Source organism: Drosophila grimshawi, unplaced genomic scaffold (genome assembly GCF_018153295.1).
Source record: "Drosophila grimshawi isolate 15287-2541.00 unplaced genomic scaffold, ASM1815329v1 contig_80, whole genome shotgun sequence".
NCBI lineage: Eukaryota > Metazoa > Arthropoda > Insecta > Diptera > Drosophilidae > Drosophila > Drosophila grimshawi.
This window is the reverse complement of record NW_025063639.1, coordinates 191,128-206,013: the sequence shown is the minus strand read 5'-3', so window position 1 is coordinate 206,013 and position 14,886 is coordinate 191,128. Positions and strand designations below refer to the sequence as shown.

General features: G+C 37.0%; 1 protein-coding gene across 1 annotated transcript; it reads left to right on the top strand.

Annotated features, from left to right (window-relative positions):
* Positions 1-1,522: 1,522 nt before the first annotated feature.
* On the top strand, positions 1,523-6,803 carry LOC6570323 (homeobox protein onecut). Its single transcript, XM_043215872.1, has 4 exons — positions 1,523-2,209; positions 2,243-4,181; positions 5,538-5,680; positions 6,393-6,803. Exons 1-4 carry the CDS (start codon positions 1,538-1,540, stop codon positions 6,768-6,770), a joined length of 3,132 nt encoding a protein of 1,043 aa, XP_043071807.1. The 5' UTR covers positions 1,523-1,537; the 3' UTR covers positions 6,771-6,803.
* Positions 6,804-14,886: the final 8,083 nt, after the last annotated feature.

Sequence of the window (14,886 nt, the reverse complement as noted above, 5' to 3'; positions counted from 1 at the left end):
TATGTATATGTATATGTATATGTATATGTATATGTATATGTATATGTATATGTATATGTATATGTATATGTATATGTATATGTATATGTATATGTATATGTATATGTATATGTATATGTATATGTATATGTATATGTATATGTATATGTATATGTATATGTATATGTATATGTATATGTATATGTATATGTATATGTATATGTATATGTATATGTATATGTATATGTATATGTATATGTATATGTATATGTATATGTATATGTATATGTATATGTATATGTATATGTATATGTATATGTATATGTATATGTATATGTATATGTATATGTATATATATATATATGTATATATGTTTTTCAATACATACTCGCACCCACTGAATATGAATATAATTTGTGTCAAAACACATGCATTCATACATATAAATAGCGAATACAACTCGACGACTTCTTCACATTGAATTCATTTTTTATTTCATCGTTATTCTTTACTCTATGCCTAATACAAGTGTTATTCAAAATCTATACCAATTGAAAGTGAATACTAAATTATAATGTTACTGGTTCGTAATATGACTTATTAAGGAATTGTTCGATGAATGAACTAATCATTTTATCATGACCAAATAAATAAAAATGATTATTACAAATTAAAAGTACATTCATACAAAATACATATGCAACTCCATAGTTCTAATAATTAGTTATTTACAATATCATTCATTCATTTATTCAGATAACGAATGAGTAAGAATATAAAGAAGAGAAGTTTACCCATTGGATTGTAGGATTGAATTTTTCCTTAAGAGGATCTCTCATATATGATATATTAAATAAATGATATCATTGCTAGATAGACAGTAGAGTAGATTTGATATAGATTTAGGTATAGGATATCATGAAGTAAATATATACATTTTTGTAAAAAGTAGTAAAAATTATTCATTTAATGTCAACCAAAGCCAATCAATAAAATTTAAAACTAAGAAAGAAATACTTTTAAGATTTCTGGGGGATATAGATAATAAGTATATCAATATCAATATCAATATCAATATCAATATCAATATCAATATCAATATCAATATCAATATCAATATCAATATCAATATCAATATCAATATCAATATCAATATCAATATCAATATCAATATCAATATCAATATCAATATCTATATCTATATCTATATCTATATCTATATCTATATCTATATCTATATCTATATCTATATCTATATCTATATCTATATCTATATCTAAATCTAAATCTATATCTATATTTATATCTATATCTATATCCACATCTATTGCTGATCTGATATATTCTCTCTCTCTTTCCTTTTCTAATTGCAGTTAATCGTTCAGCTGACTTAGTTTTTTAAACTTTGATTATATATTTATATATATATATATATATATATATATATATATATATATATATATATATATATATATATATATATATATATATATATATATATATATTTATATATATATATATATATATTTGTGCGATTCAAGCTGTAAACTGATGTGGCATGGAATCGATGAATGAGATTATTGATGCACAAACTTTCGGCCACCAGCTGGTTGTGGAAACAAGCGATTTCATTGGGCAACCCGGCAATCCTGAGAGCGAATCCGAATGCGAGCCGAGGGAAGTGCACGAGACGGGCATTAAATACTTGAAAGCGTCTGCGATGCAAACACTTATTGGGAACACAAATCGCAGTCATCGCAGCAATCGATTAATCGAAGATGATGAGGAGCAGGAGGAGCTGGAAGAGGAGGAGGAAGAGCAGGAGGAGCTGGAAGAGGAGGAGCATGAGCTGGAGGAGGAGGAGCAAGAGTCTCGATCTGTGGTGATGGTCATCGATGAACTGGGTCACAGCAATTATCAATTGATGCCACAACAGTCAGGGAGCAGAACAATACCAACAATGTCCTCGCTGCTACCCTCCATGCATCAGCGCAACAGTCCCGTCGATTTTGTCGGTTCCGAGCTGAGTTTGGATGGCTTGACCAATACTCAGATCATAGCCGTCAAACAAGAGCACAAATTGGTCATTGTTGAGCGTGGAAATAATCGCAATTTGAATGTCATTGATGAGTTGTCCGAGGATGGAGGGGGCATCGCCAGGGGTGCAGGGGTGGGCGTTGAGGAGGTCACTCTGAATCAGCATCATCAGCAGCTGCTGCAGGAACAGTCTGAACATCAACATCATCATCATCATAATCATCATCATAATCATCATCATCAGCAACAGCAGCAGCAGCAGCATGCGCAACATCACCAGCAGTATGAAACGGAATTACATCATCATCATCAGAGCCACACTCATCATAATTCAAGCACTACCGCTACGCACTCGCGTCGCTTGCAGCTGCTTAGTCAACGCGAGGAATTGTCGGTTATTGTGCCCACGCTGCCCGATGACGAGGATAACGATAACGATATCGATGACGATGATGAGGAAGATGAGCGCGATGCCGGCGTACATTTGCTTAGTCCCACAGAGCAGAGCACCTATCAAACGTTAACAGCCGTCAACAACAACAATAACAATAATAATAACAATAACAACAGCAGCACCCACAGCAGCACTACCAGCAGCAATACCAACAACAATAACAATCGCATATCAGCACCGATTTATAGTCCCACATCGTATGCGACCTTGACGCCAATACAACCACTACCGCCCATCTCAACAATGTCCGATAAGTTTGCGTACACGGGTCATATTTCCAACTCGAGCCCAAATGTAGCCGGTAATAGCAGCAGCAACAGTGTGGTAGCCGCAACGGGTCGTACCAATAATTCAACGGATGTTGCTGGCAACGATTGTAGTACCTTTGCCAGTTTACCGCTACCCATTGAAACGGGACATCATCATCAGCATCATCATCAACAGCATCAGCATCAGCATCATCAACATCACCACGGTTTGAGTTTGGGCGGTCTGCCTTATGCCAGCTATGATAAGCTACCTTCACTCATCTCAACGCCGCCGCATAACTATGCCAGCAGTACCTCGCCGGCACATGAGTTGCCTGGCCTGGTTGCGGGTGCTTGTGATTTGCATGGACACAATTCAACGGTCGTCGGCTCGTCGTCGTCACCGATTGCCGGTACGGCAATGTCACCGCACAAATCGGTTGGGCAACTTGTGCCGGTAGTTTTGCAGAAACAGGTGCTTTGTCTTTCGCCTGGTAGTGGCCTACCCGATGGCGTTGTCGTCAGCGACTATGAATCCTCTTACGGCCCGCCTCAACACGAACACGAGCTAATTAATGCGGCAAGCGGACGCAGCAGTTCGCAGTTGCGTTTGCAACATAGCCCTACACTGAGTCCACATTCAGCAGGCTCGGTAGTGTCAATGTCCCTGCATTCACCGGCCTCTGTCGTCACATTGCCGCACATGAATGGTTCGGTGAACACTTTAGCTGTGGATCTACCAGTTGTGGTCTCATTAACGCCGACACCTCCTCCTCCACCTCCGCCACAGTCCGGAGACGGTGCCAGTAGCTCGTTGGGTGTCAGCTTGGATGAGATGTGTCAGCGGCAACAACATCAGTCAAATGATTGCATGCCCACAAATAGTAATCCCAATCTGTGCAATCTAAATCAGTCCCAGCATCATCAACAAAATGGCTTTAATCAGGAGCAACCCAAACTGTCACCCAAGTCAGCAGCACCTCTAAACTCAACAGGTTCCGCTTCAAATCGTTCTTCTGACCTCGAGGAGATCAACACCAAGGAACTGGCTCAACGGATATCGGCGGAACTGAAGCGCTATAGCATTCCGCAGGCCATCTTTGCACAGCGGGTACTCTGTCGGTCGCAGGGCACCCTCTCGGATCTGTTGCGCAACCCCAAGCCCTGGTCGAAACTCAAGTCCGGCCGCGAAACGTTCCGGCGCATGTTCAAATGGCTTCAGGAACCTGAATTTCAACGCATGTCAGCGCTGCGCATGGCTGCTGCTCAGATTCCACAACGGCCAGCGAGTGGCATCAGTGTTGCTGGTAGTGCTGCTGGCAGTGCTGGTGGTAGTGCTGCTATTACCAGTGTTGGTTATGCAACCACTGCTGCAACGGGTGCGGCGGCCTCTACTGCGACACTGTTGGGCAACAGCGCAACAAATGCGGATGCTGCCCACGTCTCGACTCTTGCTGAGAATGGTGAGTGCCATCTATTCTTTTTATCCACATCAATTTTACCTTTTCTCTTTTAATATTGTTTTTACGTATACCTGAAATCATATTAAAAAATTTAAATTAATATAAGATTTGGGACGTGTTAATATTAGAAGAACAAAATTAATTTCGAAATAATCTAGATTCTAATTTAGCGTAGCTTCCTCTTCGTTTTTTTTTTTTTCAAATAAATAAAATAATTAATTTCAAGTGCTCAGCGTTTAATAAAAATAACATTAAGCAAATAAGTTTACTCTAGAAATGAATCCATTTGGCTTAAGTTAATGATCTTTCCTTATAAATATAATTAACTCTTATATCTCTCTTTTTTTTGCGCTATCAGCTTTTTGATGACTTTATTTTCCAATAATAACAGAAGGATATTTCCGTGATATAAAGTTTATTCAAATATACTTAGACTAGAAGCCATACGCTTTGTCTTTTCTATCAACACTTTGTTTATTAAAGCTACCGCTAAAGCTTCTCACAACGAGAATAACTAAAAACGGCAGCAGCCGGCCGATCGAGAGAGAGAGTGAGAGAGAGAGAGAGAGAGCGCTGCACAAAAAGAGAGCGCTGCTAACGCTGGCTGCTGCAGCTCAAACTGCACTTAACATAATGTGGATATTTAATTAAGACTAACAATAAGCTATTTATATTAAGCAACACAGGGCTCCAAGTTCAAATATCTTGGCAATAATCAATTGAAAGCTCTTTGCTGCTGCTGCCGACACTCTTCGTTAATTATTCATTTATTATATTCATTCATATATAAATATATAGAACTGCTTGGGTTTCTTAGGCGTTGTTTAAAGGAATTTCGATGACCATAATATTCTCTTATCTTAATATTACGATTGATTCTGGATATGTTTATTGAATATTCGATTCATCCAAAGCAATTTGGACTCTGTGCAAAATAATTGTTATTACCTCCATACAGCGATATAAACTCCGTCTTTTTGAAGTTCCTCCTTTCTATCTAATCGTCTTGATGATTAGTGTTTTGGTTATAGTTAAATTACTATATTTTTCAATTGCCTCTAGACTCTTACGTCTATATCCTTGCCCATTATCTTAACTGCTTTACTCTTAATAAATCATTGCCTGTACATTTTTCGAGTATTCTGTAAAGATTACAATAGCATCGCCGATATCTTGTATATATATATTTTTTTTAAATTTAGCTTTAAGTATTACAATTTATATTTTTAATTTAATGTAATTTATTTTCTACTGATATGAGTTGACATTAAATATATTATCAAATAAATAGATAATTAATTCAACAATAAATAAATAAATAACGTCATTTAAATAATTATTGTCCCTTATCCGCAGAAATGTTGAGTGGCCCTGGAGTTGTGGCCGGCTCCAATTGTCGTCGCAAGGAGGAGCCGCACATGGAACAAATGCCGCAACCGAAGAAGCCACGGTTAGTTTTTACCGATCTGCAGCGAAGGACATTACAGGCTATCTTTAAGGTAAGCATGATTCGGAGAACACAACAACAAAAAATCGCCCTGAAAACTTTAAAAATGTGCTGGTTTGTAGAAATAAAATCGAAATACTTAAAAAATGATTTCTTTACTATTTACGAGTATACTCTGCTTCTGGGAGGGAAAATGTCAAAAAAGCACCCTGGAAATTATAAAAACATTATCTGAGATACCAAAATAGCTATTCATTACAAATAGGCTTAAATATTATTATTAGTTTTTAATTAATTTCTCTGGTCATCAATTAAATAAATTAAAATTCCACAAGTACAATTTGATATTTAAAATGCTTTAAAAGTGTTGTTGCTGCTAGAATATTTATAATGATTAAATTAAATATTAATACTGCGAGACTATTTTAAATGATAAATTAAATATTTGTTACTGTTATAATATTTTTTATTATTTATTATCTGTGATATTCATAATAAATCATTTTAAATTTTATTACCAGTTTTAAATAAATTTCTCTGGTCCTAAACTAGATCAATTTTCCAACAAGTTCAATTTTTGAAATGCTTTAAATGAAATATCCTTGCTGCTAGAATATTTCAATTACTTTTACTGCGAGAATAATTTTAATGATTCTAAAACCAATTTTGTATGCCAAAAGAAGGTAGATTTTGGGTAGGGCGATTTCTCCACTTCACCTATGATGAAACGAGTACTAATTTATGAATATTGAATATTATTATAGGAGACAAAACGACCCTCAAAAGAGATGCAGGTAACAATTGCCCGCCAGTTGGGCCTCGAACCAACCACAGTGGGCAACTTCTTTATGAATGCTCGTCGACGATCGATGGACAAGTGGCGCGATGATGACACCAAGAATGCTCAGCATAATGCACACAATCGCCAGGAGCACCCGCAGGACGAACAGGATAATAGGGAAAGAGATATAGATAGGGATAGAGAAAGCAATAGTGGACAACATGGACAGCATTATGGAAGCAGTTTGCATACGACGGCAATGTCTCCATTGGGCAATTTTGATGATGATGGCGATATGGATTTAGAACTGGAGCATCATGATTTCCTCGTGGATGGCGATGAGCACGATGATATGTTGTGACATAATGGCAAAAACCCAAGAGAGCAACACAAACAGCAACAGCAACAACCTCTCACTCGCACCTATAATCATAATCATAATCAAAGTCAGACGGATTCGGATGAGAATCTAAGATCAGATCGTCCATTGCGGCAGTGTTTAAGCAATCGTCTCATGGCAGACAGGCAGACAAATTGCCAGCTAGATCTGGATTCAGATCACAATCAGGATTCGAATTCGTTGCCGAGCGGAGATCGCTGGCCATCGCCCAGTTTTGTGGGTCAGCATTCGGATGATAATATCGTCGTCTCCGACTGCATTGAATACTTCAATGGTCAGTTTGTCGATGTTGTCGATTGTCACGATAGCATCCTGGATAGCAATAGTATCAATGCCTCCAAGCTGGGCACGATGAGATTCGGCTTGAAGTATTACAAAGATCCCACTTTGAAAATTGTTGAGCATGATTCGTTGGTTCACTGAGATTTCATTTTTGGATACTTAGAAGGGTGTCAAACCGAAACAGGTACCGATGACCCGATAACCCCTCATAGAAATGCCGAAACGGATTTAAATCCACAAACGAATATCATACTTTTAACCACAAAATTATTTCGCGATTCGCTTTAAAATATAACAAGCATCCCACAATTATTAATTGAAACCGACAGGTTATCAAATCGGTAACGGTATCGTCATAATGCCTAATAGAAAATTGCCCATTAATATAATAAATTAAAAAACGTTGCGGTTCAGTTCTTACCTGATTTTTTCGCGTTTCCGATGTAGATTTTAAAGATTCAATGAGCTTAAACAGCAATACTTTAATTAGACCGGGAACCGTTAATAACTAAAACCGGTTAGGCAAGATACCATTATTAAAAATATGGAGTCAAATTTAAAACCGGAATAACAATTTCATTTTATTATCAAATAATGAAATCAATTTTAGTAGTGTGGTTTTTAATTTTTGTTTTTAACTTTTCTCTCGCAATGCTATGCAGCTGTACCGTTTGGTACTTATGCCCAATCGGAACTGATAACGCCTTATAACTAAATTTAAAATTGGCATATCCAATTATTAGCAACAAGATCGGTCCTCACTATCTTAGCTTTGTCATGGGAGACAGTTTAGGTTGTTAAGCCGGAACCGAACCAAACCGTTAATGCAAATTGACTGCCTGAAGTGCAAAAAATTACAAATGAAATAATTGATCTCTTACAATTTACTATTTCCATTTGCCGACAATTATCATAAAAAATCAAATCAAATATTTTCACAAAATTCACAAAAGTTAACAGTTATAGTTAAGTTATAATACACGATGGGAACCGGAACACAAAATTCAGATCGTTTCAGGTTTGGCACCTTGGTTTATATAAATAATTGAAGCTTTATTGGAGACATGCTGGAACTTCACATAGCAAAACACCTTCAAATTTGATTGGAAAAAAAATGGGAAACTCGATACTTTGCCACCCCCCACTTGTGTTTTGAATATTTCAAATGTTCTCGCTAGCTGCGAGTTTAAAACATAGTCGAGTATACTAGCTTTTCTTTTATTTATTTATATGTATTATTTATTTATTATATTTTGTATATTTGTATTTATAATATTTTTAAAAAGCATCCATTGGGTTGTGCAATTTTCAACTGCCCTTAGCTAAAAGAATTTGTAAATTTGAAAAACGCAGATATTTTCCCAATTAAAACCTTGCCGAAAGATTGAGAAATCTTCTCTACTTAACTCATTATAAATCATTTTAAATCTATATTTTTTCTGATCATAAAATGGCGCTCAAGTTCCATTTAAAAAACACCCTGAAAATTATACATATTGTTGCTAAATTTTAAAATAATCCAGGCTAGAATTAAGAATAGAAAAAGCTGATTTCTATCAAGACATATATACTTTCTGAATAATAAGGGCGTTAAAATTTTCGCGAAAAAATATACTTCAAATTATTTTATGTTTGAATTTTTTAAAATTACTCTATCTAGAAAAATTCATTTTAAATATTACTTTTTTAATTAAGTTCCCTGGTCATAAAATGGTTCAATGTGAAATATAAAATTCCACAATTTCCATTTGATATTTAAAGTGCTGTAAACTTAGATGAAGATGTACTTTGTTAGCTGGTATTTCTTGTAATATTTTTAAGTGTTTGTTTTTTTGCTTCCCTTATATTTTTCTTCCGTTCCGATTGTGTCCATGATCCATCCAAGGCAATAATAATAAAAATAATTTAAGCCATAGTTAAAATACGAATGCAAAAATAAAAAAAATAAAAATACACAAAAAACAATTCCTTTTTGTACCTGACCCAAAAAAAAAAAAAAAATGAAAAATTCCAAAAACTTTTCACACACAGAATTGTAGAAGATGAATAATGTTTCATGTGTGGCAATATGTATATGAACTTTCCTATGTAAACACACACTCACACACACCCATGTACATAAATATATAAATATATATATTTAATGCCGATTTAGAGACGAGTGATGCAAACTTAAAAAAAAACACAAAAAATTCACAATAAGTATATTTGTCGAAAAAAGTGAAACTACACATGTATATCTAGTCAAATTTATATAAAAAATATGCTATATAATATTAATAATAATAAAAATAAAAAAATAATTAATTATGTGCAGCACACACTTAAATTTAAAATAACAGAAATACAAGAAAAATAACACAAAATGTAAATAATTTAAATGCGCTTTTACATGATCGAAATTAATATTTTATGAATACGTCGAGTCTGTCGTATATTATATATATATATATATATATATATATATATACATATATACATATATATGTATACACTTGCCATTTATGTATGTAAATAAATTTACATATATCGTTTTTTGGGTTTTGCAAATATTTCCATTTGTATTCTTTCTCACTGATTGTAGAATCCAAGCAATTTGACAACAAGTAGTAGTATATATACATGTATATTGGTAAATTATTTACTTTTATGTGTGTGTACGCAATACATATGATTATGAATTAATTGAATATGAATACGAACGCGAATACTCATGAATGAATATGAGTGCTATGATGTTGATGATGTATGCTAGTCAATTTAGTTTAAAACGAGGTGCAAATACATACATACACAAATACAAACACACAAACACACATACATACATACATAGTTACATAACAAAAATGCACAGAAAAAACACTTAAAGAAAAACAAATATTGGAAATACAGAACGAAAAATTACATAGACCCATTCAAAGTATAAATATTTACTTATGTATAAATAAATAAATGCAATGAATAAAACAAATCCAAATTAAATGCAAAACAATATGTTTATCATTTTTATAAAAAATAGATTTTTTATTTTTATTTATGAGCGCCGAAAATAGTTACTGCTTATTGTTATTTTTTTGTACTTGTGAATAATTTAATACATTAAACAAATCCAAATCGAAATGTATCTCAATTTTATAAAAACTTGTTTTTAATTTGTATTTATTTCATTTCTATGAATAAAATAAATCCAAATTAAATGCAGTCAAATACTTTTTATTTTCAATTAAATCAATTTTTATTTGTATCAATTGTTATTATTTATTTTTGAGTAAATTATTTACGTAATTAAATAATAAGTGCAAATAATAATAAAAAAAAAATAAATGAAAATCGTAAATAAATAGATTTTTATTTTTGTGAATGTAATTTATTGTTATTAATAATATTTTTTTTTGTGTTTTTGAGAATTTTATGGTTAGCCTTTTGTAGAATTGTCATAATTTCTACAATTACCTTTTCTACAAAATTATTAAATTATTTAATATAGTTCACCATTTAGTAGCAGTTGCCTTTTTGATTCATATTTAAAAAAAAAAAAACGCATACAAATCATAGACACTTCTAATTTGTGATTTTAATTATCGCAATAAATAAGTTAAGCTTTTAATTGTCCAACGATTTTCGTTTCCCCTCCAAGCACAACTTTGCCACATGTATTTTGAATAAGAACCTAATAGACAGCATAAAAAAGCGATTCTGCAAAGGAAATGACGAATTGATGATTTCATTTTCGAAAGGAATAAACAAATAATATATATATTCTATATTTATATAGATATCTATATATATATATATTGATATATATTGTTGCATTTGCAGACATATCGATACTCAATTATCGTATGCCACAACCAAAAGTGAGATTTAAAGGGCCACATTGCTGAAAAGCGGGAGCAAGTTGGCAGGGTCAGCAACACCAGCATTGCATGTGAGGACATTCTCCGCAAGGTGGCGCGCTGAGGGTTAGAGTTAAGAACACATGTGGAAAAAAAAAAACGCAGTGAGGCAGGTCGTGGTCCTTAGCGCTTAAATTTGTGTGCCGTACGGATCGAATGCTTAAGTACATTTAGGAGTGCCTTGACCCTCCATATTCGATAGACCTTGCGAAGCCAAATTCGGCGTAAGTGTGTCTGTTTGAATAAATGTTGTGCTGTGCTAATTTTGTGGTTTATGTTTAGGTGGCCGACGGCAGGTCACGCCGCAATTCTGCAATTTATGTCATATGCTCCGAAGTTGACGCAACAACGACCTGGCCGTCGCGCAAAGATTGCTGGATACGCCCTCGAAGCTACTGCGAGGGAAGCACTGGGCGAATACACCATGCCCTGATATTGGCAGCGCGCAAGCGCACCGACGGTATTTCTTCAGCCGGTGAGTGCGTTCCGATATGGAATAAGTGCCATCGGGATAAGCCTTCAGTAACCAGCCGCGTAGCTCGAGCGCAGTATACTCAATCGACCCAGAATCCAAATAAAACTACAAATTGTAAAAAGAAAAAAAAAACGGCAAAGAGAAACACATGTCAAAATAAAGTGCGAGTCGAATGCGCGCATGTGAGCAGTGCTCCAGCACGCCCACCCCTCCTCCAGTATATTTATGTAAATGTTGAATGTTAGGTTAACCAAATTTGTTGAATGTTATGTTAAGCTATTCGTTATTTATGTTAATGTATTTATTTATTCACACATCTAATATTAATTTAAATTTCTAATCCGGCGTCCGGATTTTTGCCAAATTGCGGAATCCATTTTTTTGAAAGCGTTAAATGCAGGGGAGAATCACCGTGAGCATGGAATAAATTAGTCGTCAACTACAACTAAAGGGCGATGGGCAAATCGAATCCGTGCAGGCCCATTGCAGGAAGGGCGGGTACGTCGTGGCCATAAACACCAGGCCCGTCAGCTGTTTCGTTTGTTTTGTGTGTGCATGTAGGTCTTTATGTAGTGTTGTGTAGGTCGAGTTTTTGAGCCTGTACCGTCCACGGGCAGGGTTGGAATTACCCACCTCTGGGAATACTGAGCTAGCCGAGGTTGCCCACTGCGAAACACTGGACGTGTTAGCAAGAATGGCGCCCAATGGCTTCTTTGAAATCATCAAGATCGCGAGAACCGTGGTTGAAGAAGCAGGTTCAAGCGATCAGCGTATGCGAGATGAAATCAAAAAACCGGAAATTATAAATAAACCGAAAAGGCGAGTTCTCGCAGTACGGATGGCTACTCTTCGCGCCGTACGAAACCGCGACTTACTATGGAGAAGATGCTCTCAAGGCAATTGCGCGGTGGAGGCGACCCTGAGAGTACCCTGAAGTCTTGTTTTAAGTGTTAGTGATAGGTTTAAATGGGAAAGTAAATTGCAGTGGTGGCTTGTCGGTTCAAATTGAGTTCAATTGCACCATGCATAGGTTTTTTTTTATTATTAAAATAGTATGCACATACGGGTAAAGTTTTGTTAGAATTTTTGTTAAGTGTGTTTTCGCTAAATTGGGTGTCGACAGCGAGACTATGCTAGGATAGAGTGACCCATGGTACAATAGAGATGTAACCATGCGCTGCACTCTACCGATGGACATCGTGTCGGCAAACAAACCGTCAGCAAAGCTGACTATCGAACCAGTTAATGTCTTCATAAAAAAATTTTGGTTGTCTGTGTGAGCGTGAACAGTTTGGCTAACGACGTAGGTTGAAACGACGATTAATACCGGCTAAAGGTGATTCTCCCTTATAAGTTTGATTGTTAAAGTACTTGTGTTATATTGCGTGTTGTGTTATTGTCTAGTCGTTATTTATCAGTTAATAGTTTAGGTGCTAATATTAGGAATAAATTTAGTCATGAACAAGGAGATGGAAGCGAGTCATTCCTATCAGTTGCGGTCAGGGGGCGACAGCGTTGCGCACTCCGATTCTTGGGAAGTCGCGGAGGCAGGAGTAATGGGGGGCATCGGATTAGTGAGATCCCCTGTAAGGTCATTAGCTCTACTCACCAATTTTAACTTGCCACGAAAAGACCGCGACGCGGTTAGACAGCCCGATGCAGCAGTGGACTCTGAGATAGTGTCTGCAATTAACGTTGCGATTTTGCAGGCATTCAATGGACACAGGGATAGCGAAAGCATTGCAGGAGGAAGTGCTTCTATGGTTTCAAGAAATGCTGAAAGCTATAAACGATATAGTAAGACCGACGAGCATCACTCAGGTCGATCTTGGGTCAAGATGGACAAGTAGGAAGTGTCATTCGACGGCTCGAATGACAGAGGGTCCGTGGAGGATTTCGTTTTAAGGTGGAATACCTAAAGAGGCAATTCCAGTGTCCGTGGGACGAAATCCTCAGCAACGTCCACGTGCTAGTAACGGGGCGAGCCCGAAAATGGTATTGGCTCCACGTGAGGCAACGACCAATATACTCGTGGGATGAACTCCGAAAGGCGCTCTTTGCAAGGTTTCGCGGAAGTTGGGACGACGTCGATCGCTTGCAAGAAATGAGGCACCGTCAACAACTCCCTGGGGAATCGGTAAACGACTTTATTCAGTCGATGACGAGTATGGCCTCCCGATTGGAAATACCGTTGCCAGAGCCTAAACTGATAAAGTTGATCAAAAAGGGCCTGAGAGATTTGGTTGGGAGATACATCTATGCAATGGATGTATGCTCTGTTGATCACCTGCGGGAAGAGTGTAACGAGGTTGAATCAAGCTTGGGACAGCGTGGTTCTCGTTTAGCATATGGTACGCAAGCAAAATACGCGGGACCAGGTAAAAACGTTAGTGCCATATATGACGATCTCGAGGAGAAAGCCAAAGTCGAGCCGGAGGTCGACGAGATTCGGGCGAAATCGTCAAGTTCAAGGCCTGAATGTTGGAGCTGTAGCCAGCAGGGACACGACTGGAGAAATTGCTTAGATAGGCAGCGAAGGGTTTTTTGCTACCGTTGTGGGAGACCGGATGCACTTGCTCCTAAATGCCCAGATTGTGGGGGAAACGGACGAGTGGGCGTGACCAGAGGTGCGCTCACGAACGACTCTCCACTCAATAATTATTAATACACCATCAGAAAGTACAGTTAGCATAAATTGCAAGCATAGTAGGACATTAAGACACCTACCTTATGAAGAAAGGATAAAGGCATATATGATAGCTAGGAATAAGATTTTTGAGGAACGGAAGCTTGATGGGATGCGTTTAGTGACGCAAAGGGTGAAAAAGGCGCGCGAACGATGCACGAAGCGACGCTTGGTGAAAAGACAAGTTGTGGAATCGGTCAAGAGAGGAGATAATCGAGATTCGAGGGTGTTTGCCGAGATCAGCATTGAAGGTAAACAAATGGCGGGGCTTTTGGATACCGATGCCTCAGTGAGTATTTTGGGGCGTGGCTCTCGTGAGTTTCTGGCCGAGATCAAGGTTTCCATACAGCGTTATGTGTCTAGCGTGAGAACCGCTTCTGGGGAGGACCGATCCATTATAGGCATAGATTTCTGGCGAGTTTTTGGATTAGCTCCTGATGTATTGGGATCAATGGAAGCGCAAACCTCTGAAGAATCGAAGCCAAATTTAGTTGAAGCAATCGAGCATTATATAGAAGAGCGAGGATCAAAAAAGTCGATTAGAAACGGTAAAAGCAGAGTTATTGTCCTTAGAAAACGCAGGATTGGGGAAGACAACAGCACAAACACATAAGATAGAACTGGTCGAAGGGGCTATTCCGGTGAAGGACCGACACTATCCGCTGTCCCCGGCGATGGAGGAAGTAGTTTGGGGCGAGGTGGACAAGGTGCTGGCCCTGGGAGTTATCGAAGAAAGCG